Source organism: Ictalurus punctatus, chromosome 11 (assembly GCF_001660625.3).
Source record: "Ictalurus punctatus breed USDA103 chromosome 11, Coco_2.0, whole genome shotgun sequence".
In the NCBI taxonomy this organism is placed as follows: domain Eukaryota; kingdom Metazoa; phylum Chordata; class Actinopteri; order Siluriformes; family Ictaluridae; genus Ictalurus; species Ictalurus punctatus.
In genome coordinates, this window is record NC_030426.2 from 11,392,592 (window position 1) to 11,418,284 (window position 25,693).

General features: G+C 39.3%; 1 protein-coding gene across 1 annotated transcript in view; it reads right to left on the reverse strand.

Annotated features, from left to right (window-relative positions):
- Positions 1-3,657: 3,657 nt before the first annotated feature.
- The window catches only part of chchd6b (coiled-coil-helix-coiled-coil-helix domain containing 6b), a 49,681-nt gene continuing 27,645 nt past the window's right edge, over positions 3,658-25,693 (reverse strand). The window contains exons 6-8 of the mRNA XM_017480443.3: positions 22,428-22,498; positions 14,128-14,263; positions 3,658-3,883 (exon numbers count right to left, since the gene is read on the reverse strand). Of these exons, the coding sequence (XP_017335932.1) occupies positions 3,857-3,883; positions 14,128-14,263; positions 22,428-22,498 (234 nt within the window). The 3' untranslated portion in view covers positions 3,658-3,856. The remainder of the gene's footprint in view (positions 3,884-14,127; positions 14,264-22,427; positions 22,499-25,693) is intronic.

Below are 25,693 nucleotides of genomic sequence, written 5' to 3' on the forward strand. Positions count from 1 at the left end.
AGAGGGATGTAACGATAAGTCCTCCACTTCAGAGCTTTGCTTTCCCTCAGGCAGAAAGTGTTATCTGTAGTCTGCATGGTGAGAGAGAGAGAGAGAGAGAGAGAGAGAGAGAGAGAGAGAGAGAATTGCTCTTTTCATCAAGGGCCAATTCCACTGGCAGTAGCTCACCAGCCGTAGCGCTGCAGTCACTGTACTCCTTTTCCTTCATGTTGAAATTCATGTAACAGCAGTTGTGAGTTTCATGACTTTCAGGAGTTTATTCATGAGATCTTGTACAAAGCCTGTTAAACTCTGATGTGATACACCTTCTCGATATCTTGATTAGCAATGGGCTGTGTTATATTTAAGTTGTGACCTCACTACTCACCTTCCCATCACATACTGATCAAGCACCTCCATCAGGCTGCAATCACTGGTGCATACAGACCAGCTGTTTCCAGGAAACTGGTTTCGACATTCATCCTCCCTATTGGAATCCTTTGACGTTGTCAAGGGTGGGTTTATTAAAAGAAGAACTGAATGGTCACGACTGTAAAACCAACAAGAGAGAGAGAGAGAGAGAGAGAGAGAGAGAGAGTCTGAGAAGCTCTAGGCATCAGCATGCGGCACATGCATTTCCGCAGCACTTTCAAATCACCGTTCGACACTCTCCCACAATCACACACGCGCACAGCTGCAGTAATTTTCTGCGATGGAAGATCAATAAAGCACATTGAGGAAAGCGAGATCCCATTTTTTGACCCGTTACCTTCCAGCTGTCTTCGCCAATCAGACGCGCCACCGTTGCCATGACGACGGCTCACGAAGGCCACCTCTCAGAGCTGCATGAAAGACCTGCGCATTTACATTTATTTCCAGTGCCTGAGATCTTCGTAAATCAGACGAAACATTAACTAAGCATCATTAAACGGCATGTGTTAATGTAGCTTAATTAGTTACAGTGCAGCCCGTAAGTAATTGGCCACACGGTTCTTGTTGATTTCTGCTTCTGGGAGAAACAGCATGAAGTGCTAAAGTAACTGACAAAAATATAATAATAATAATCATCATCATTTAAAAAAGACGAAACGTAGGAAATTGCCTTTCATGCCTTCTTTGTTTTCGGTCATAAGAATAAGCTGTACAGTCTAAGCCTTACGATACACGTCCGAAGCAAATCTATGTTAATCCTGCTAATGTACAGCGCTGTGTTTTGCCCTTATTGAGTTGTATTTGTGGTCAGAGCTGTGTTAGCAGGCTGTGAAGGTGCCACGGCTTCCTCTCTACATCACTTGGGAGAAGATGGAGGAGCCGCATAAGGGGTCTGAAAGGGCCAATTCCTCCCATTTATGATGGGGAGAGATTCAATCCTCCATACCAAAGCACAGCTTATTGGGGTCAAAAAACGGATCGGAGAAACGCTCCCTGCCGAACACAGGCACAAAGAGAGATGGCGCTTCGGAAAGGTAGAAAGAGCGCAAGGAGAAAGCAGCATTTAATAAAAAGAATCGGTGACTGTGAGAGAGCTGCACTTTCGAGGCTAAAGGTTATCGCACTTCCTCTGAACCCCACTCCTGACAACGCACACACTCCGCTGTTACCATGGCAACATCCGCTGCACAATGACGAGAGGAGTCAAGGCTTGTAAGAGCTACCTGAACATTCTTACACAGGAGAACATTCCTTAGACAGAGAAATACAGAACTCAGAAATAGAAGAGAGAGAGAGAGATAGAGAGAGAGAGAGAATGCAACCAAGTGAGACGAAGAGAGTGTGTTCGAGAGGGAGAGAATGACAGAGCGAGAGACAGTGTGAGATGATAGTGTGTTCAAGGTTACTGCGGAACAGACCTTTGCGTGTTCATTAAGGATTCCAGAAGATAATTGGCTTCGGAGATGAGCTGTATATGTATATAGAGAGAGAAGAAAAGTGTACAGCGTGATCACACAAAACACTGTGTGTGTGTGCGCGTGTGTGTTATCCCTATTATTTGAAGACAATAATAGTAATTGTCACATATATTACAGGTATGGTAATACGGACATCAGTTATCTGCCTTAATCTACAGGCTGAGTGTGTGAGAGAGTCACTAGAATAGCAGGAGAGTTGAGTTGAGAAACGCTCGTAGTTGAGTGACTGGTGTTGCAGATGTTTTATTGTGAGATGTGCCACTGTCAAGACAACTGTATCCCAGTAAATCACCATCTCTGCAAACAGATAACACCCCCCACCCCCCATTCCACAGCTGAAAAGGGAATCCTGTCACAGACATGAACATTTCTTATAATAATAATAATTTTTTTTATATATATATATATATATAAAAAACACAGTGCATCTGGAAAGTATTCACAGCGCTTCACTTTTTCCACATTTTGTTCTGTTACAGCCTTATTCCAAAATGGATTAAATTCATTATTCTCCTCGAAATTCTTGGCAAATTTATTAAAAATAAAAAACAAAAAAAGCACATGTACATAAGTATTCACAGCCTTTGCCATGACACTCAAAATTGAGCTCAGGTGCATCCTGTTTCCTCTGATCATCCTTGAGATGTTTCTACAACTTTATTGGAGTCCACCTGTGGTCCATTCAGTTGATTGGACATGATTTGTAAAGGCACACACCTGTCTATATAAGGTCCCACTGTTAACAATGCATGTCAGAGCACAAACCAAGCCATGAAGTCCAAGGAATTGTCTGGAGACCTCCGAGACAGGATTTTATCGAGGCAGAGATCTGGGGAAGGGTACAGAAACATTTCTGCAGCATTGAAGGTCCCAATGAGCACAGTGGCCTCCATCATCCGTAAATGGAAGAAGTTTGGAAACAGCAGGACTCTTCCTAGAGCTGGCTGCACGGCCAAACTGAGTGATCGGGGGAGAAGGACCTTAGTCAGGGAGGTGACCAAAAACCCGATGGTCACTCTGACAGAGCTCCAGCGTGTCTCTGTGGAGAGAGGAGAAGGTTCCAGAAGAACAACCATCTCTGCAGCACTCCACCAATCAGGCCTGTATGGTAGAGTGGCCAGACGGAAGCCGCAGCCTGCATGGAGTTTGCCAAAAGGCACCTGAAGGACTCTCGGACCATGAGAAACAAAATTCTCTGGTCTGATGAAACAAAGATTGAAGTCTTTGACCTGAATGGCAAGCATCATGTCTGGAGGAAACCAGGCACCACCTGGCCATTACCATCACTACAGTGAAGCATGGTGGTGGAAGCTTCATGCTGTGGGGATGTTTTCCAGCGACAGGAACTGGGAGACAAGTCAGGATCGAGGGAAAGATGAACGCAGCAATGTACAGAGACATCCTTGCTGAAAGCTTGTAGCATCATACTCAAAAAGACTTGAGGCTGTAATTGGTGCCAAAGGTGCTTCAACAAAGTATTGAGTAAAGGCTGTGAATACTTATGTACATGTGCTTTTTTTGTTTTTTATTTTTAAGAAATTTGCAAAGATTTCAAACAAACTTCTTTCACGTTGTCATTATGGGATACTGTTTGTAGAATTTAGCAGAAAATACTGAATTTAATCCATTTTGAAATAAGCTTGTAACATAACAAAATGTGGAAAAAGTGAAGCGCTGTGAATACTTTCCGGATGCACTGTGTGTGTGTGTGTGTGTGAGATATATATATATATATATATATATATATATATATATATATATATATATATATATATATATATATATATATATATCTCACACACACACACACAAACAAACAAAAATTGTTTGCAGGAATGTACACACTCCTTCACAGTCTCTCTAATACGTGCACATTAAAAACTATACTGTTGTGAGTTGTCAAGTGGTGAATTATGCTGTCGCTCTTTTCCTCTTCCTCATGCTCACAGTCTTCATCACCTTCATCTTCATGATCCATGGTTGACCATTATGTTCTGCACGGGAAAGAGAAAAACAGTCCGCTGTTTACATTTATCACTCGCTCTCAGTGCCTTCTTTACCATAACCTTCTCTCTGAGCTCTTCTCTTAAAATAACTTTTGGATTCTACACGAGGAATTCACACCCACACACACAATTTTACGCTTTAAAACATATTACAGCACAACTCTGTTAAATTCCTGATTCCGACTGGTCAGAAAGTGTCAGTTTTCTATAATAGCGCGAACCCGTAGTGACGGCTGCAGGGCATATCGCAGGTTTATACTAATGCGCTGGTTTTAATACGTTATCGTTTCTATAGTAACAGGTAATTCAGAGGGACTTGCATGGTGGACACTCCACATGAAGCCTAATAATAAATGGATTTAAAAATGTGGTTTTAAAACACACACAAAAAACCAATTGTTTATAGTGTACTTTTCTGTAAGGACATGTTTGTTTAACATTTTAGGAAAGACTCTCTAGACTGTCAGCACTGTATAACAAAGGTAAGGCTGCTCCTTTATGTTTTCTGAATCTTCAGGGCTTTGCGATTTCTCAAAAACAAGTGTGACATTTTTGTTCTTATTAACATGAAGCGAGAGAAGAAGAAAAAAAAAAAGAGACTGGTATGTGCTGTTCTTCAATACATAGACGTTTGTAATTGACAAATTGCTGTGGTATAAGAGGGGGGAAAATAACCTCTGCTTTTATAGGAAAATTGCCAACTTAATAAAAACAGTCCTTGTGTAAGGCATGTAATGTATTAACTAGGCCGGATAAGTGCTATCTTATGAAAATAATTTATCCAACACTATAGGACATGGAGGCAACACGATGGAGCACTAAGCTGAGAATTGCAGCTACAGCCACAGGGTATCTGGTTTGATCTTGACTTCGTGTTACATTCTGTGCTGAGTTTGGCAAGTTCTCCCAGTCTTCTCCCCTCCGGGTTCTAAACATGTCAGTAGGTGAACTGGCTACACTAAATTGCCAAACAAAAAGTGTGAAAGAGTGTGTGAATGTGTATGTGTGTGGTGCCTTGTAGTGGCCTAGCCAGTGTCCCTGCGATAGACTCCGGATCCACCGCCACCTTGACCAGGATAAAGCTGTTACTAAAGATCGATAAATCAATGAATGAATAGATGAAATGGAACCTTAATATACACGATATGGCCAAAAGTATGTGGACATCTGACCATCACATCACACCCCTATCCCAATCCAAAAACAATGGGCATTAACGCAGAGTTTTCTTGAGGGTTTTTATTTTTTTTGGAGCATCACTGTTTGGATTTGCCCATTCTGCCACAAGAGCATTAATGATGCTAGACACATCCCAAAAGTGTTCAGTGGGGTTGAGGTCAGCGCTCTGTGCAGGCCACTCGAGTTCTTCCACACCAACTTTGGCAAAACTTGTCTTCATGGGATCTTGCTTTGTGTACAGGGGCATTGTCATGTTGGAGCAGGTTTCATCCTCTTAATTCCAACGAAGGGAAATCTTAATGCTGAAGGATACAAAGACATTCTAGACAATTGTGTGATTAGAACGTTGTGGTAAACGTTTGGAGAAGGCCCACATATGGGTGTGACGTTCAGGTGTCTACATGCTGTATGACCAGATGCCTGATATCTTTAGGCACAGTCTATTACTTTCCGAACAGAGATCACAGTGAGTTTAAAAGAACAAAAAAGATGAAAATGGTTTCTTTTAACACGGTCGTATGAAGCTAAATGGTAAAAATTGAAGCTGCATCCAGGACTGACTTCATCTCTCCTGCTAAGAACAAATAATAGAAGCCACCAGGCAATTTGTTCTCGTTGGCACGTAACTTGCTTCTGAATTGAATTCGTTTCCCAACTAACAAACAAACAGCTACATAATTGATTGATTAAATATATATTTTCGCCCTAATTTGGTCACCTGCCAGCTGTCCATTATAATATATGACAGCTACAGACGGGGGATGGTGCAGGCTAACATGCGCTTCCTCCGAGACATGCAAAGTCAGCCAACTACATCTTTTTGAACTGCTCCTCATGCCGCGTCACAGGGTAGAGTAGCAGACTCCAACAAAAGTACTACCTAGCCTCTTCAGCATGCACGAGCTCACAGATGCCGACAATTATCTAGTGTCACCGTGATTGACAGGGAGGAGAGAGTAGGCTATCCCTCCTACGCAGAAAACACAATCAATTTTGCTCCCTTGGTTCCTGGATTTGAACTGGTCATCCCCTGACGATAGGCTGAATGCTTTTCTGTTGCACCACATACATTTCCATACATTTCCACCTAGCCCAGACTGTCCACTTACACGCGTGTTCTTGGGAGGTGGGAGGAAACCAGAGATCCTGGAGGAAACCCAGGCAAACATGAGCTCATGATAGAACCGGGACCCTGGAGCTGTGAGATGATGACTCTCAGCATCAGGTTTGTACAATACAATCTTTTATGTACCAACTATATTACTACCAACTTTTCACAGCACCATCTATTTTCATTAGAACTACTCTTTTTGCAATGGAGAAGAGTGGAATGGTTCCAGACTAAGGTACCTTGTCAGTGAAAATGGCTAGAAGTGAAAGGGAAGGGAAGATACACTCTTGATTAAAAGTATACTAATGGGAATTGGTGCTTTTTCACATTTAGTGTGATAACCACAATGTGATTTCTTTGGGAAAAAAAAAAGAAAAAAAAAAGAGAAAGAAATAGTGACTTCATCTCATCCTGCTGCCTGAGAGGAATGTGTGTGCGTGTGTGTGTGTGTGTGTGTTACTTATTGCCTGTCTAGAGGCTCTCTGCGGTAACTACGGTGATGTTGAAGGCGCATTATCAGTAAGCAGCGCTGTGAGGGTATGTCATCCATTCAGTGGGAGGGGTAATGATGCTGTGTTATAACGATACTGATCAAGCACTCCAATGGAGCGAATATGTGTGTGTTTGTCAAAAGGAGGCAGAAAGTGAAAGACTGCATGCATACTGTGAAAAAGACAGAAAACACAAGCAGGTGTGCATATTATACTGTCTATATTATACTGTCTTTCGCATACCAGAGCCACTTTGCTAGCCACCAACTCTGTGCAAGATTATTCTCAAAAGCACTCCCTTCTTTCTCCATCTTTCACCTGCTCCCTGAAGCCCTTATTTCCTTCTGTTCTTCACAGCGGTGTGTCTAGGTAGTTAGATATTAAGGGGCGATACCACATAAATGTGCATAGGACCGAGCTGCATTTGCAGAACATCTGATATGTTCCTTAATGCTAAATTAATGACCACATAATGACTGTGCATCAGCTTCATAGTTGCCCTTTAGTTCCTAACACTTAAGAGATTTATTTAAAAACACCTACAGCGCTAAAAGGATCATTTCAGTCAAAACGAGCTAGATATAATTCATTATATCTGCAGAAATTGCAGGTAATACTAACCCCTCTGTGAATAATGACATGATAGATTGGTTTCAGTGCAGAACTCCGAAACGGTCATACAGAGGAAATGATCATAAATAGTGCCCAAGCAGGTTTTTAATCACATCTAAACCTTTTTGAATACAGCTGGACCGTTCGGAAGGAGAGCTACATCAGTTTAATGCATTCAAAGCTGCAATAATCATATGGCTGGACACCTTTAAACCAGTATGCAACAATAAAATACCCATGACAAACAAGTTTAACGATTAAAGCATCATCTACAAAAATAAAAATCATCAACATGAAGACGACAAATGAAACATTTAGTACAAATTATTCTTTAATATCCAAACCAAATCAAAAATTCCCAACAGTTTTAGTGATGTTGATTTTCATTGTGTGTGTTGACAGACGCCAAGCACCCGTTAAATTACCAAGCATAGCTAGCTGATTTACATTTAGTGACGCTCACAGTGAGCTAAATGGCGAAACAGCACCTGCTTAAGCGTAATGTGCAATAAATCTTCCAGTAATGCAGCTCAGCCATTGCAGAGCATCGGCTACCACAGACGCCCACCAATTATTCCTCCGGGTATACCCAGCAATTTCATTTGTCCTAACTGAAGAGCTAGTCTTAGGATTTCAGCTAGGAATTCTTTTGGCTTTTTGGATTACTGTCATGTCATTAATAACAAATGATTGGGTTTCACAAAATGTAAATTGTGTGTGCAATTAAATTAAAGGGGACCTATTGTGCAAAATTCACTTTTACACGGTGTTTGAACATAAATGTGTGTCGGCAGTGTGCATACACAACCACCCTACAATGGTAAAAATCCACCCATGCCTTTATTATATTCCCAATAAATCATAAACAGTGTCTCAGAATGAGTCGTTTTCATTTTCACCCTAACGTGACGTTATGTTGGAACAGGCCCCGCCCAAGCATGGCTCCTCCCCTGAGTGAGCTGCACACTGTCCGCCATGTTTTCCACGCTGGAGCAGCTACAGTGATAAGAAGAATGCCTCGGCTTCGTAAGCTTTCTAAGTGTAAGAGTCTTCATGTACTCCCGGCATCGGAGGCACTGAAGACGCAGAAGAGAGGTTTTATTTTTGAAAGAAATGTGCCCCAAAAAATACCTTAAATCATTTTTACACCTGACTGTTTTGTGAACGAGGGTCAATACAAAGCAGGATTTGCTAAAAACTTGATTCTCAAGCATGGATCAGTACTAACTGTTCGTGATCCAGCTTCATATATGGAAGACGCAAGTATCGCACTTTATATTTTGTGAAAGTTTGCAAATCACCTTTTCTGAATGTGCTTGTTAGCAGATTCCACGGCTAAAGTTACCATCGTCTCCGACTGCACTGTAGTTTATTATGCACAACAGAGTAAGGTGACGGTCTTCTTGAAAACCGTTTACGTTTTGTGCGAATCATTTTACACCAGGCTGCGTTGTGAACGAGCTTGATAGCGGATTTCACGGCTAATGTTGTTACTGTAGTATCCGAACGCACCAGCTGTTCTCTTCTGGAAAGGGGGCGGGGAGCAGCAGCTCATTTGCATTTAAACAGACACGCACCAAAACAGCGCGTTTCTGCTTCCACCCATTTACAGCATGGTATAATAAATGATCCGTGGGGTATGTTGAGCTGAAACTTCACAGACACATTCTGGGGCCACCTGAGGCTTTATATTACATCTTGTAAAAAGGCTTAAAATAGGTCTCCTTTAAATAAGCCATTTAAACTTGGCAACTTAATCCAAATAAAACTGCAGTAACTCGTGGCCGACGACACGATCTGAAGCAGATCAATCAAGGTAGTGATTAGTCAGCTTGTACATACATTTACACAAAGTCAGGGGCTTTTGTTGAATATAAACATTTTTCGGTAACTAACTGGATTTTCATGAATACCACATTTCTTGTGTAAATGCTCCTGTGAACGATGTACGAATAAATCCGTTCGTATCCAGCTTGATAAATGAGGCCTAACGTGAGTAACACAATCAGTTAGTGTTCCAGACATACTGACAATACCTGCAACCTTTTCAGAAAAGTATGAGGGAAGTAATTTAATCACGAGATCAATATTATATCGTCATAACACCCAGTCCTACACTGAATCCATCACTGAGTGATACTTGATCATTTCCCTGCTATTTTTCCCTCAAAGTTTTCCTCTCTTGCTCTTTCTCCCTCTCTACACTTCAGGCTCTACTCTTTTGGATCCATGTGCGAGATCCTGTGCGGTCTTTATACCACGAGGACGGCTGTTGATGTCACTGGAACTGAATGAAGACGTATACCTGACAGACATCTGGCCAAGCAATTTGCTCCTCATGCGGATGTGTGTCCCAACAAGCCTGCTCATTTTATAAAAGGCCATTCCCACAGTGCAAACAAAACAGACAATAAAAAAATATATATATAAAAATAACCCAAGCAGTCAGAAATGTAGAGAGGGCAAGAGTGAATAAGAGAAGATCAAAAGGCAGACACAAGCAGAATGATAAAAGAAAAGATGAACAAAAATAAGGGACACTTCATTGGATTGATATTTCTCTTTGGTCCTGGGTTTTAAATGAAACGAGAGTCAACCGCAGCATCCGGTATAAAACTGTACTATGGTAGCTCAGAGTGGAAAGGCACGATGAAATACCCTTAAGACAAGGAAGGCACAGGGACGGATGGCAGCCCAGAAGAGATAATACAGTGAGATAATGTCACAGATTGTGTGCCTCACATGGACAGACTTAACATTTCCACAGCTTATAAAGAGGATGGTTTAAACAATGCCTGTCAGCCTCACTAAATATATGAGTAAAATCACTAGGCAGGCACCCACACATATGCATGAAATATATGCCCAATATGCCAAGGGAAATGTCACAGACACATTACATTTCAATGTTTATGCTTCTGCTTGTCTTTTTTAGCACTGCTTCTCTTTTTATTGTGCTCACTCACTTAATGACACCTCTTTCTCTTTTTCCAAGGAAAAAAGAAAAGAAAAAAAAAAGAACGCTCCACAGCCTATCACAATAACAATAATGCCTGTGTGTCTGTAACTAGACTCTTTTTGGCACCGTTATTAGACCAGACTGAGTTGCAGATGGGGAGATGGTCTCTCTTTACGAATATCCAATGCTCCTTCGGTTTTTCGAGAACTATTACCCTAGATTATAATAGCTCTTCCTCTGATGTTAGGGTCTCATAATATAAGGGTAACTCTTCAGCAATAGATTCTGATTCACTGAACCAAGATTTATACAGAGTACAAATTTAGTCTTAGGTGCCACAAAAATTTGACCTAAAAATAGGAGCTATGTACATATTTTAAAGCTTTAAGAGTACTCGTAAATGAAGAAGTATTTAGGAGTGCTTCAGAGGAGTCTCCGACTGTTATGAGTAATAAAAGGATCTTCTGAGCTCGGTACTGCAACTGATTGATAATGTAGGACTCATAAAGGCGTTCCTGGTTATGACAAATTTCTCATTTTTAATTCCAGATTTAATTACTAATGAAAAATCTTCAGCTATAAAAATAAATAAATAATAAAAACTCACTATAATAATGGCTGATTGAGGGAGAACCATATTGGACACTACATGTAATCATCTAGCTGCTCTGTTCATTTGAACTCATGAGTAAACAGTAAAAGAATTCAGAGTAAACAGCCAAAGAAAACAGACAGTTTTCTCTGCCTATCATATACTTTGACACATCACCTATATTATATATATATATATATATATATATATATATATATATATATATATATATATATATATATATATATATATATATATATATATATATACACACAACTCCATGAATTAATATGAGAAAAATATCCGTGTATATTCAGATTGATATTTTACATTTTTTAGTACACCTGGGAGACTAGGAACATGAAATAGTTCAAGCATGACTTGCTCAGAGGCTCACTGTTTCACAGGGGTATAAATATGAGGTAACACATAGGCCAAATTCACTTAGTCATTCATAACAATGGGTAAGACCAAGGAATATAGCTGTGACGTGCAGCAAAAGGTTGTTGAGCTTCACAAAATGAGAAGTGGCTAAGAAAATACCATTAAAAATTCCCATTCCCACTATCAGGGCAATAATTAAGACGTTCCAGTCAATATATATAATATATGTGTGTGTATTAGATTTTATATTATTTTTATAAATTAAATATAACAGAAAAATGTTGGTATGTCAGTAAAGAAAGCAGCATAATACATAAGAGACCACTTTTCAGACTAAAAACACAATGAAGGCTGCTGGGTTTTGCTGCAAAAAATAAGAAGCAAGTGTAACAGTCAAAATCTCCAGAAGAACTGTGGCTGGGTCTGCTAGATGCTCAATAAAACTTGCAGCTCATTTCCTTATAAAACTGCACTAACTGTACCAGAGATTACCATTTTTATTTTTTGTCAGACCAAATATTGACTTTGTTTCATTTACTAGTTTACTGCTCTTTACGGTATATTTTTTTTAAATGTAGAAAAATTAATTTCATTATTTTGAAGGCATCTTTGCTCTACAGCATCTCTTTGCATGTGCCTAAAACATTTGCACAGTACTGTACTGCCTTGCACTGTACATGGCTTTTTTTTTTTTTTTTTTTAAAGCAGAATGGAGGAAAATGTGACCTCAGTGACTTTGACCTCAACATTGTTATTGGTGCACACAAGTCCCTAGAGTTTACATAGAATGGTGTAAAAACAAAAACAAACAAACAAACATTCACGAAGTGGCAGTTCTGTGGGTGGAAATGTCTTGTTAATGAGAGAGGTCAGAGCAAAATGGACAGTCTGCTTCTGGCTGACAGGTAGCCTACATTAACTCAAATCAAACCACTTTTTACTGTGGAAAGCAGAAAAGGATCTTAGGACATACTGAACGTTGAAATGGATGGGCCATAACAGCAGAAGACCACATCAGGTTCCACTCCTACCATCCAAGAACATCAATCTAAGGCAACAATGGGCACAGAATCACTGAAAGCTGCCCGCTACTCAGCTAAGCGAAATTAGCCCAAATGGTCCCCTGGTCTCTCTTCAGAATTATACTGGTGTTCTAAGCTATGTTTTTATTAAAATCTGTTGGCTTTGCCTCTACCACTCTGATATTCTGGTCTCCCTCACTACACTCTGGTGTTCTGGTCTCTCTTCAGCACTACACTCTGGTGTTCTGGTCTCTCTTTAGTACTACATTCTGATATTCTGGTATCTCTGCAGCACTACACTCTGGTGTTCTGGTCTCTCTTTAGTACTACATTCTGATATTCTGGTATCTCTTCAGCACTACACTCTGGTGTTCTGGTCTCTCTTTAGTACTACATTCGGATATTCTGGTATCTCTGCAGTACTACACTCTGGTGTTCTGGTCTCTCTTTAGTACTACATTCTGATATTCTGGTATCTCTTCAGTACTACACTCTGGTGTTCTGGTCTCTCTTTAGTACTACATTCTGATATTCTGGTATCTCTGCAGTACTACACTCTGGTATTCTGGTTTCTCTTCAACACTGCACTCTGATATTCTGGTCTTTTTTTAGGGCTACACTGTACTGTTTTAGTCTTTCTGCACCACTGGATGCTGATGTTGTGTTCCATACTTAACACTACACTGATGTTCTGGTCTCTCTTTAACAGAATAACAATGGTACGTTTGTTTCTTTAGCACTACATTCTGATGTTCTAGTCGGTCTTCAGACCTGCACTCTAATGTGCTGGTCTTTATTTAGCATGTTCACTGGTGTTTTGATTTCTCTTTAACATCACAGCATGACATTCCGGTTTCCTTTTTAGCACTTGAGCTCATTTGCAGTTCGAGAGCTGCTACGTCTGTAAAGAGCAGGCTCCAGTAATTTAGACCTTTATGTAAAATGGCCTGTGGTCTTTATACAGCAGTGATAGTTGTTGTCACGTCTGTTGAAGACTGGGACTGGGCCAGACTATGGTGATGTCTAACTGACAGGTAAGTGGTCAACCAATTTGCTCCAGATTAGTTGATGTGGTTTCGGTTTAGGACCAGACTTTGATGTTCTGGGTTCTTTTTACCATTGGACTCTTGCTGGCAGCCTACAATGTCTAGTTGGCATCATGCCACACCACACGCCAGCATTAGAGCTCAAGGGCTCGACCGCTCACCCGCACACTCTTTGAAATGTGTGTAATAAGCGCTGCAGACGCTAGACACACACACACACACACACACACACACACACACTGTCTTTAATGAAAGCTGTTGTTCCCTTTCGTTCTGCAAAATGCATGAGTGAGTCTGTATTAAAAGAAGCTTTGTGTTGTACACACAGATAAAAGGCTTTATGCATTGAACACACAGACACACGATAATACAAGCCACTGCATTTTAATATCCTGAGTGAAAATTAGCAAAACATGTTTCATGATGCCCAAATATCCTCTCACACATTAGCACAAAAATTACTTTTGCTTTAGCAGGAGAAAGCATAGAGAAGCGGCAAGACATCAGTTTTAAAATAAATAAGTACAAATGCGTATAAAAATATACACACACAGGATTTTACATTGACATAATTATTAATGCAGCTAATTAATGCTATGCCTAAACCTAACTCTAAATTTATCTTCAGTAACCAAATCAAAACATTTTGTTCCTTTTAATTGTTTTTGTCTTTTTAAATAAAAGCTGTGGTTTAAAAATGACTAAAATAAATGAATGAATTTTCCTCATGGGGGCAAGCCAATAGTTCCCATAGGGTTGAACTTGTCAGATTTAACTGTCCTTGTGGGGACACTTAAAAAATACATACACATATACACACACGCATACACACTCACCTTCTTGGCAGAGTTAATGCAGTTCATATATTCCTTTGCCAGGCTGGAGCAGTGCAGAGTCTGATGTCTGTTCTCTTTAAAACAATTCAGCACCTGAGACTGCATCTCCGAACAAACAGGAACTGTATTCTTCGACCTGAGAAAAAAGGCAGAAAAACTATGTAGGACTACAAATATAGTGACAAATAATATTCTGTTGCAACAGTCCAATAGAGTGTTAAGTATTGGAATGTGTAAAGGACATTAAACACTGGATGCTTATTAACTTCCTTTTACATAATTCTGACATGACAGAAGTACTTCTACTAGGACCACGTGTAGAAAGAAGTAATCTTTCTGATAACATAGTAACTCTGGATGACCTTTCTGCTTCCTCATGTGCAGCAGTAAAATACCTTGGTGTGATTATTGACCCCAATCTTTCATTTGATGTCCATGTAGATAATATTACTAGGATAGCCTTCTTTCATCTCTGAAATATTGCTAAGATAAGAAATATATTGTCACTACACGACGCAAAAATATTAGTTCAATGTTTTGTCACCTCTGGGTTGAAGTATTGTAATGCCTCACCATCTGGATGTTCCAGTAGAAGCATAAACAAGCTCCAGTTAGTCCAGAATGCAGCTGCAAGAATCCTTACTAGAACCAGAAGATATGACCACATCACCCCTATCTTATCCACACTGCATTGGCTCCCAGTAAAATTTTGCACTGATTGTAAAATACTACTACTGACCTATAAAGCACTGAATGATCTCACGCCACAGTACCTGAGCGAACTTTTGGTCTTTTATGATCAGCCACGCCTACTTCGATCAAAAGGTGCAGGCTATTTATTGTTACCTCTAATAGTGAAGGCTACAGCAGGGGGAAGAGCTTTCTCTTACAAAGCACAACACTTATGGAACAGCCTTCCAATTAGTGTTTGGGACTCAGACACAGTCGCTGTGTTTTTCTGAATAGTTTTTTTTTTTTTTTTTTAGGTAAAGGAGCAGATCTAGAGGGCTCACAGGCATGGAGTGTTGTGGTGAACTGGGATATTTGGTGTTCACCCAGGTTTGTTGATGGTGGGGTGGCTGGCAGCCTTATGTCACAGGGAGCCCTCATGTCTGTGTTACCTTCTGGCTCTGCCTTTAGTTATGCTGTCATAGCTAGTCTTGCTGGAGTCCCTCTGCCTCTATTTCCCTCTCTCTCCCTGTCGAGCTACACATGATACTCCTGAGATACCAGTGATCCTGACCCCTTCTGCTCTCCGGACCTGCCTGGTCCTGCCTTACTTTTGTTTGGAGTTCTCATCAAATTGAAGTCACTTGCTGCTGCAGAGGATGGCCCCACATGGTGCAGCCTAAAGATCATTGAGATTACTGAGGATGATACCACTTAAAAATTATAAAGATCGCTTTGGCCCTCGTGTCCTATGAATAGTTATGCTATGATGGCTAGGACTACAACTGCTATGATCGCTTTAGGACTGCAACTGCCACAAACACTTGCACTCAAGTCTCCATCAGTGAACAGTGGAAAGGTTAAACAAAACAGACTTCATGTAAAAACTGTAATGAATTTAGTTACACAACTGCACTATTTGACCATGTAGAATTAGCACATTTATAGAAGGGATTTATTCATTTATAATCGCACTATCTGGTGTCACCCAGATTAGGATGGGTTCCTCTCAAGGTTTCGTCTTAGGAAGTTTTTCTTTGCCACCGTCGCCTCTGGCTTGCTCATTAGGGATAAATTCATACATTTTAAATTTATATCCTGAATGTATACATTTCTCTAATGCTGCTTTGGAACAATGTCCATTGTTTAAAAAGCTATACAAATAAAACTGAATTGAACTGAAGTATTGACGCAGTACTCCAGTCCTCAACATGGATTTAAGTCACACATTTTATGGCTTGTAACTTTACTTAGACATGCTCATCTGTGACTGAAATATCAACTGTGAGTTGATTTTATGAGACTCAGACTTTGACATGTAGTGTAAATTAGCTTTGCGAGTAATTGTTTCTTTTACATGAAATAACAGTTTCAAACTACAGCCTACTACAACTCTATAAAGTAGTCAAAGCACCTCTGCTCATCAAGATACTGACCGTCAGACTTGAACATGCCTGTGCAGACAATCAGGGTTATTACCCAAATTTCATGTAATGCTTCTCAGAAGCCCATCTTACAGCAGACGCAATTTTATGGATGTACAATATTAAAATTCCAATGAAAAAAATCCACCCTGAAACACATGAAACATGTTTATATTGAATTTCGTTATTATTAGTGAAGTTTGTGATGTGTTTAATGATTCTGGTGCCAGCTTGTTGCCTGATGATGTATTTTTGTTAGAAGTTAGCAGTTGTGTGCCAATTTGATGCCCAGGGGGACACTGCTAATGCAGGCACAATGGCTTTTAATAAGAGAAGAGCTTTCAACAATCTCAAAAGCAAGTGATAACAGTCCAGTTTTGCTGTTCACTCTTGAAAACAAAAGCGAGAGAGAGAGCGAGCAGACAGTGGCGATAAGCTGGACTGCATGTTCCAGAACGCAATGCAGCACTGACATTTTCAATGGCATCCAAAAATGATTTTTATAATGAAATTGAGTGGACTTTTTCAGTTTAAACTCCTTTCACTGACAGGTTGGTCTATTTTCACTCTGGTTAACCGTTTCCTACATTATCTACAAAGTGAATTTATTGGAATGGAGGTCACTGCAACACACCCAACCACACTCACTTTGAAATAAATACACTTTACGCTTGACTTGGACTTGAGTGTAAAGGACTTGACTAAAATACTGCAAGATGTAGCATGTCTGTTCACCCCGCTGATCAGAAGAGAATTAAATGCAACCCAATATTTCAACAGACATAGCAAACATTGCTGAAGTGCTAACTGAATGAAGGTTCAATATCTACTGCATTCATCCTAGTGCAAACCCATATGAATTGCATACAGCTTTCAGAGCAGCCAATGTAAACTACATCGAGGTTTTAGAGCAGCTCATAAAATGTACATCGCACCCAGCCCTTAGACCAGCGTATGTGCATCATACCAAATCAATCAGACAGCTAATGTGTGCTGCACTCAGCATTCAGGGCCTCTCGCATGCTACCTAGCCTATAGCATCAAGGCCGATTAATTGGTGTCAATAACCGATTACTGGAAATATCAGTTATCGGCAAAAAGCCACGCCGATAGTTTTTCCCGGTTGCATCATTTGCAGGAGCGGCTGGGAAGGGTCCACTGTCATTATACAGTATGAGATCGGCAGAATTTTGTTGTGTTATTTGAAGTGTTTTTTGATTTATTTTGGATGTCTCACTTTTTTTTGGTTCAGTTTGGATGTACAGCTTAGATTTATTTCATTGAAAAAAGATACATTACATTTTCATAGTACAGTCAGTACTGTTTATTTTTGTAATAAAGCTCAGCAATATTTTACTTTAAGTGTTATATTTTCATTAGATTTTAAAAACTATTGGTATATTCAATGGTTAATCGGCAGGTATTGCCCAACTTAGTTATCAGTAAAATCCACTATTGGCCTACCATTACTATAGAACTCATTTGAACCATACCAAGCCTTTAGACAACTTATATGCATCGTCCCTAGCCTTTAGGGCAGATAATGTGAGGAACATGCAGCCTTTAGGGCACCCCACATGCATCATAGCCAGTTTTGTGCACCATAACCCTCCACTTTTTGCACCCCAAGCCTTTACAGCAGCTCATATTCACCATACATAGCTTTTTTTTTTTTTTTTTTAAAAAAAAGGTCTGTTACATTTCTTTACCACTACACATTTCTCTGTTGTTTTTCCACATTCTCAGAACCTGACTCTTTGGACATGTTACATTGAGTAAGAGAGCAGATACCTGCTAGATTTGATAAATACACCACTCATTCGCTATTGGCACAGAGAGACTGATTAGAGTCGGAGATGATACTACAGACGTACTGCGACCAGCTGCGTCTCGACACAAGATAAGCAATGCCACACCCGGATGAAGGGTGTCATTCATTATTCTCTCACTCTACCTCAGTGGCTGGAAAGTGAATGGAGATAGTCATGTAAAAAATAAGTACACCCCATGGACATATACATATTTGGACAAGCAAAGAATTGATCCTCTTTGAAACAGCGCCTATTCATAAAGTTGATGTACTGTATAAAATGATACAAAAAAAATTGACATTTCGTAGTAATTTTCACAATTTAAATTAACAAAAAAAACCCAAACAGATCAGTCACATGGAAAAAGTAAGTACACCCCTATATTTATCACACCTTCAAATCCATAAAATTAGAATCAGGTGTTGAAGATTGGGTTCCAGTGATCAGAACCTGCTTAGGGAGTGCAGGTGGAACCTATCTTATTTATACCCCTCTCATATCTAGTGTTCCCTTTGTTATTGAGGTGTTTGGCGTGATCATGCCAAGATATAAAGAGTTCTGCAAGGCCTTCAGAAAAAAAGGTTGTGGATGCCTACGAGTTTTGCATAGGATTTAAAAAAGATCTCCAAATTATTTGAAATACATCATTCCACTGTAACGAAAATCATCTACAAGTGAGGCAGATTTCAAACAACTGCCAATTTGTACCGGACTGGCCGTCCCAACAAATTCAGCCCAAGAGCAGAATGCAAAAAGAAGCTTCCAAGAATCCCAAAATTTCATCACAAGATCTGCTAGCAAGTCTTGCAACTGTTGGTGTCAAAGTGCATGCTAATACACTCAGAAAGAGATTACACAAATTTGACCTGCATGGGATGGTTTTCCATGGGGTGTACTTATTTTTTCATATGATTATCAGTGTGGAAGGGACAGAGTACGGCAAAGTAGCTACAGCAGAAGAGAAAAGGCAGGAAAGACAAAGCCTTGGACAAAGCAGGAGAGACGGAGAGTAAAAATGACGGCCAGTGTGGAGGCTGAGAAAAAGAAAAGGGTGAAAAGCACTTTCATATCTGTGTGTGCATGTGTGAAATGGACAGCCTTGTCTGCTGTAATGAATGTGCTGGTGCAAAGAGAGAGCAGAGTATGTGCAGCCTAATTGGCTTCAGTTATCCATCTCTCTACTGACCAGGAAACTATTGTGCTACACACAAGGCTTGCACGCGCACGCACACACACAGTTACAAATATAGAGAATTTTCAAGAAATGTCATAGCAACCAACACATTTAGAAAGTGTTAGCTAGTTCTCAGTTTATCGTCTTAGCTCGTTCTCAGTTTGACTGATTGCTACTTCAAATGTCATTTCAATCAACTGCCCTTTAATGTTGAGCGTGTGAGTGTGTGAGAGAGAAGAAAGCAAAGTGAAAGACATGGGAAGGAAGAGGAGAAAGATCCTCAGGAGGAAATGCACTCAGAACTTCACTGAACATCTGGCTACACCAGACATTTATGTCAGTGTTAATTAAAATTCTCATCAAAGGGCATCGTCTTCATTTCTCTGCTCAGATGTGCCTTGTGAATCATGAGTGTAAGGGTTCTTAGTGGACTTATTATAGATTATATGCAGGCTTGAGGAGTAACGGAAGACATGTTACGCAATCAGGAGACAAAAAAAAATTGGCCACTGTAATCTGTTACAGTTACGCCAAAAAACAAAGTAATCAGATCACAGGTACATTTTGTATTAATAAATAAATAAATACAATACAATACAATACAATACAATAAAATAAAAAAGGGAATACCATCAGGACTAAATTTTTTTTAATTTAAAGCAAAGAAGTTAATCTTTTGACATAACTCAATATAGACAACTGCTTGATTATAGTTCTGCTCCTCTCTTGCCAGTTGTGGTTCACATGTGTAAATAAATTTTATTTAACAAATAAAAATTAATTTGGTAGAAATTAACACAAATTAGCATATGTACTCTTTTTCGGACCTTAAAAAAGCGTCTAAATTTAAGAAAATGTCCGGGATTCGGCTTTAGTTTCATTATGATGTGCTTATGGTTTAATACTGCGACGTGTGTGCGCATGTTTGCATTGCTTTAACCCCTGTCTGTAATTCCCGCCTTCTCGCACACCAATTGGTTGATAAAAGGCGTGTAGCAACTATTGGCCAAATTCCTGCCTCTCAACCATTAGCGTACTCTCAGAGAACGCGTGAAGCTGAAGGGCTGTTGTGTACCACATCAAACAGTTGCTTCACAATAGCAGCAAATGACAGCTGTCCTGAGTCAAAACAATGCCCATGGCCATATAAGGTCAATTTTAAATGTCATATTATCACATTGCTTCATATTACATGGTCATTCAAATGTGTAAATGATGGCAGAAGGTACACTCATGGCATCTGATATTTTATTTTATTCCATGGACATAAGAATGTAGGAAAAAATGTCAAAGGTGGACAGAGTGAAACCAACTTTATTTATATATTTATGTGATGCTAATAGTGTCTTTTTGAGTGTATTAAAGTCTGCATTCATAGTAAAATGAATGCAGACTTTCGTTTCCCCCAACCAAAAAAAAAAAAGTGCCCTCTTTTAGAAAACCAGAATATGGGCACCCTAGCTTTTGTGATGTAAAGTTACCCGCATCAGGGACAGTGATCTTTTATTTATTTATTTATTTATTTTATTAAAACAAATCCAAACATTGAACATGTTTTAAACTTTAAAACAAGCTCTAAATAAAAATATTTTAGATCATATTGCTTTTCTCTTGACTTTATTTGCATATGTGGCCTTGAAGGAATCCAAAAGTAATCAGATTACATTACTTTCATATCGTGATACTTGGATTATATCACTGATGAAGTTTTTTTATGAAGTAATTTGTACCTGTAACGGAATACGTTTTTAAAGTAACCCTCCCAAACCTGATTATATCTGTAAGGGTTCTTAGTGGACTTAATATACATTCTATGTGTTCTTACTAGGGCTGCAGTGACACAGCATATCATACTGTTTTGTTTGATACAAGGCGCTCAGTATGTCTATGTATAGAATAATACTTCCAACAGACGGCATAACAAAGTCTTATGCTATATGAGGTGTAATAAACAATTAACTTAATCAAGCTCAAACTCCCATCACTGAAAAAGTAACTTCCTTTTTACCTAGAGTCAGGAGAGGCTACAGGGGTTTAAAAATAAACATACACACTCGTGCCTTTGGCTGCATGACTTTAGCTAACAGCAGAATGTGAAATAAAGCACTCCATACTTCAGACACCCCCCACCCCCCTTGAGATTTACACAGGCAAGGTTGCCAGGGTTACAATTTTTTTAATAATCGCCAAATTGGGCTAATTTTGAAACAACAAATCAGAAATGCATGTGTGCTTCATGGTGAACTTGTCTCCAAAACGAACACTGGAAACTCATGGTACATTTTCAGGCAATGCTGTATCGAGATTATATAGTGTCGAGACACCACCCTATCGTAAATTATCGCAGTTCGTAGAGTGCATGTTCTAGATTAACTGTAACGGTTGTTCCTTCATTCACTCAAGAATATAACAGTAAAGATTGTTTACACGCTTATTATAAATGTAAAGATTCTTGGTACACTTATTCTAGTTTATAACTATAAATCTTATTCTTCATTTCATTCTAGATAAGTGTAAAGTATTTTACTTAATTTAATCAAGATTATAAATGTAATGGCTGTGAATGCTGTTGTTCCTCATGATAAGTGTAAAGGCTGTAAACACCATAATTCTAGATTATAAATGTAAAGGTTGGTTAGGTACTTTTACATAATTTAGATTATAAGTATAAATGTTGTGTATGCACTTAGTACAAACTGTATGTGTAAAGTTTGTGAACACAGTTATTCTAGATTATAAGTGCAAAGATTCTTAGTGCACTTATTCTAGTTTATAAGTGCAACAATTACATTTATAATCTAGAATGAAATAAAGAATAAAGTCTTTTGCTTAATTTAGTCAAGATTAGTAGTAAGCTGTAAGATATAAGTGCAAAGTTTGTGAAGAGCATTATTCTAGATTACAAGTGTAAACGTTGTTAGTACATCTGAAAGGTTAAACTACAATTCAAATGAAATTAAAATAAACATTAGTAATGTATTGCTTGATAATAAACATACTCTAAATTAGTGGTTCCCAACTCTGTGCCTAGAACACTTTGGCAATTTCCCTGCTTTCTGCAAATTTGCTCAAAGTAATCAGATTATTAACAAGGCCTTTTTAAGTCGATGTGTGTGAGTAAGAGCAGGAGCAAGGCTACCCCTGGACCATGCTTGGAAACAAGTGAAAGGGTTGTTCCATTTACTCTTATAAGATTATGAGTGTAAGGGTTGTTGCACTTACTTAATGCTGGTACCAGCTTTGGTTGCTGCCTCGTTGTACATCTGGGCTGTCTGCTGGTAGTATTCTTTGTTCTATCAGAGAGAAAAAAATAAACAATTTCACTTGTTTTGTTGTTAGATCATAAATCTCCAATGCACAAGTTATGGTTAATAGAACTTTTTGAAATTGTGTTTTGGCAGTGGTGCCTCTCCAGTCTTGATGGCAGAGGAAGCTGGGGCTCTCTGATACAGAAGGCCATGGTTAAATAAAGCCATTAAAGTGCATTTACACCTACATCAGCTCATCAGTTTGGTGGAACAGACTGTGTGAGACGCAGTTAAATTTTATTCAGTGAGACAAGCAGTGGCATTCAAACTGCAATCATTGAGAGAAAGGGTGAGACAAAGAGGGAGAGGAAGGGAAAAAAGCAACACAAAAGCTTCATTCTGTAGTCACTGAACCATTTTTGTGGATTTTGACATATGTTTTAGATCACTGTCCTGCTCGAAGAGCTAACCATGACCCAGTTGTCGCCTTTTTAGCAGATGCAGCCAGATTTAAAATTCCCTGGTACTCCTATGATTCCATGTATCCTAACAAGGTTCCCAGGAGGAAAAACAGAAACCCCATATCATCACAGCTCCTGCACCGTACTTAACAGTGGGGATTAGGTTTTCGGTATAACCATTCTTCTTCTTACACCAAACCCACCTTGGGTGTCTGCTGCCAAAAAACAGCTCCATATTTGTATCATCTAGCAAACTCCAGGCACTTACTTTTGTGGTTAGATGAAAGAAAAGGCTTTCTTCTGGCATGTCTTCCAAACAGACTGTTGGCATGGATGTGGTGTCTAACTAGAGACTGTTTGGAGACTTGGTGACCCTAAAATGCTACCATCTTCTCTAAATCTCCAACTGTGATCGTTGCTGAAATGTCCGGAAAGATTTCTCTCGTATTTCCAGTGTGAGATTAAGCCAATTAACACCAAAGACATTTTTTCATAACCCAAACAACTTTTTTTCTACCCAGACAACGCTATTTTACGCATACATGTTATCTATTTGTTATATGTTCATAATCCAGTACAAACAAACCAACATCTCCATTTAGACATTGTTATAATCAGACATTATGTTAAGATAAGAAGCTTTCGTTATCGTAATTTAAACAGACTAACATTTTTTAATTTACAAACGCTTCAGCGTGACTTAGTCCCATGCGGCATATAAAACAATTAGAGTCAGTGTGCCACAAATCATTTAGCACAGTGGCATTAAAATCTCAATCTCGTTGGTAATCCCAAATGTGGGTTCAAACGACTGGGGCTGTTTCATTTGGCGGGATAATTACAGCCATTATTCCCAGTCGGAATACGGGAAAAAAAGAGCGATGGACAGAGATGAATAATTGCAGAAAGAGAGTGAGAAAAGTATTGGAATCAGAAGCAATCATGCACAATCTCACCACTAAATTCCTAGGACTCTCAACACGAAGATGTTCATTTTATCATGTCACACTCACTGAGCTCCTATAATCCTCCACTCTGACCTTTCAGTCTTGGAGGGAAGAAATATCTTCTTTTTATATATATATATATATATATATATATATATATATATATATATATATATATATATATATATATATATATATATATAAAAATAAATGAATGCATTCCACTTCCACAGTATGTGCTCGTTCTTATTTTTCTCTCTCTTCTCTCCCCTCTTGACCATGGCTCTCTCCAGTCCTTGTAATTAAAGTCAAAATCTGCACCTTTGAAGCTGCTTATGTTTATGTATACATTTTCTGCATTCTCAAGACTACAATATGGTACGTACCACAAGACCTACTGTTGCGCACTGCATGTGCTTCTCTTTAATTAAATGTTGCGTCGGTGCATATGAAGTGGTTAGGTCGGTTTGAGGAACATTCCCCCAAGCTTTGAACAATGTTTGTGTCAGATAAAATAAAAAATAAAATAAAAAAAATACACAATGCTATTCATAAAAGTGGAATAAAGAATGAGAGCATACCACTATCTCTGCCAGAGGCTTAGGAATAAATGAATGGGCGATGGAGAGCAGCGCTGCGGATTTGAGGCTTAAGCTGAGGGTACAGATGGAGGTGGAGGGTTAGAGGGGTAGTCCTTCACTTCTCTTGCCCAGGTAAAGTCTCTCTTGCTGGGTTGGATATCACCGCGACAGCCCGTCGCCCAAAAGCCTCCTCCTTCAGAGATAAGCCGTTGAGGCTGTTTTGATTACCGCCGCTTACAAATGCACAAGTGCTTAAGAGAGCGATTTGAAAAGTGGTGACAAGTACATGAATGCATGGACACACACACATTTGCACACACACCTCTTTTTGGAAACACAGTGATGGCACAGAGGAGACCAGTAAGATTAAGTGTGTGTGTGTGTGTGTGTGTGTGTGTGTGTGTGTGTGAGAGAGAGTGTGTGTGTGTGTGTGTTATATCTGCAGCTCACTCAGGATTACTCTCTGTGGCAGAACTTAACAAAGAGAGTGCCGGATTAGTGTGTGTATGCTGAATCTTAAAAAGCCTGTGTTTGAGCTGCCGATCAAAACACTTTTTGCAAAAGCGCACACATACACAACCGTGCAGCGCACACGCGTCAACTGAGAGGAGATTAAAGGGCTCGCCTCAATAGAGCGAGGGATGGAAAGAGAGAGAAAATGAAATACTTTTTTTTTCTTTTTTAAAGTGTCTTTTCATACGTTTCTATTTGGTTGTGTAAGCAGGGGAGTGCATCAGAGTTCGTACCTGTATTATGCGTGCGTATGCATGCGTCTTCGTGTGTAACTATGACTGAGTGAATGTGCAAATGAGGGTTTGAGAGTGGATAACAGAGTGTGTGCGCGTGTGTGTTTGCGTGTGCTGGTACAGAATGCAGAGTGTGCTGAGGTAAATAGACCAGAGGGTGACTGTCTGGGTCTAAATGGACTAGAATTCAGAGAAAAGCTGCTGTCAAAATGTTATGTACCTTCACAAAGCAATGAGTTATATGTGCGTATGGGGGAGAAGAGATGAAGCTTTCTACGACTGTAGAGAACTGCACAACAACAAATCATGTCAAAGTGTTATATAAAAGCAAAAGTGCCACAAAAAAATGAATTAGAATTATTAGTCCTGTGTGTAACCTATACTGCACTGAAGTAAAAGGTTACACTCCAAAAAAAGATATTAAAAAAATAAATAAATAAATAAAAATTGTACTACTGAAACTGTATTTTGCAATGGAACTAGGCTTAACTATTGCATAAATTTA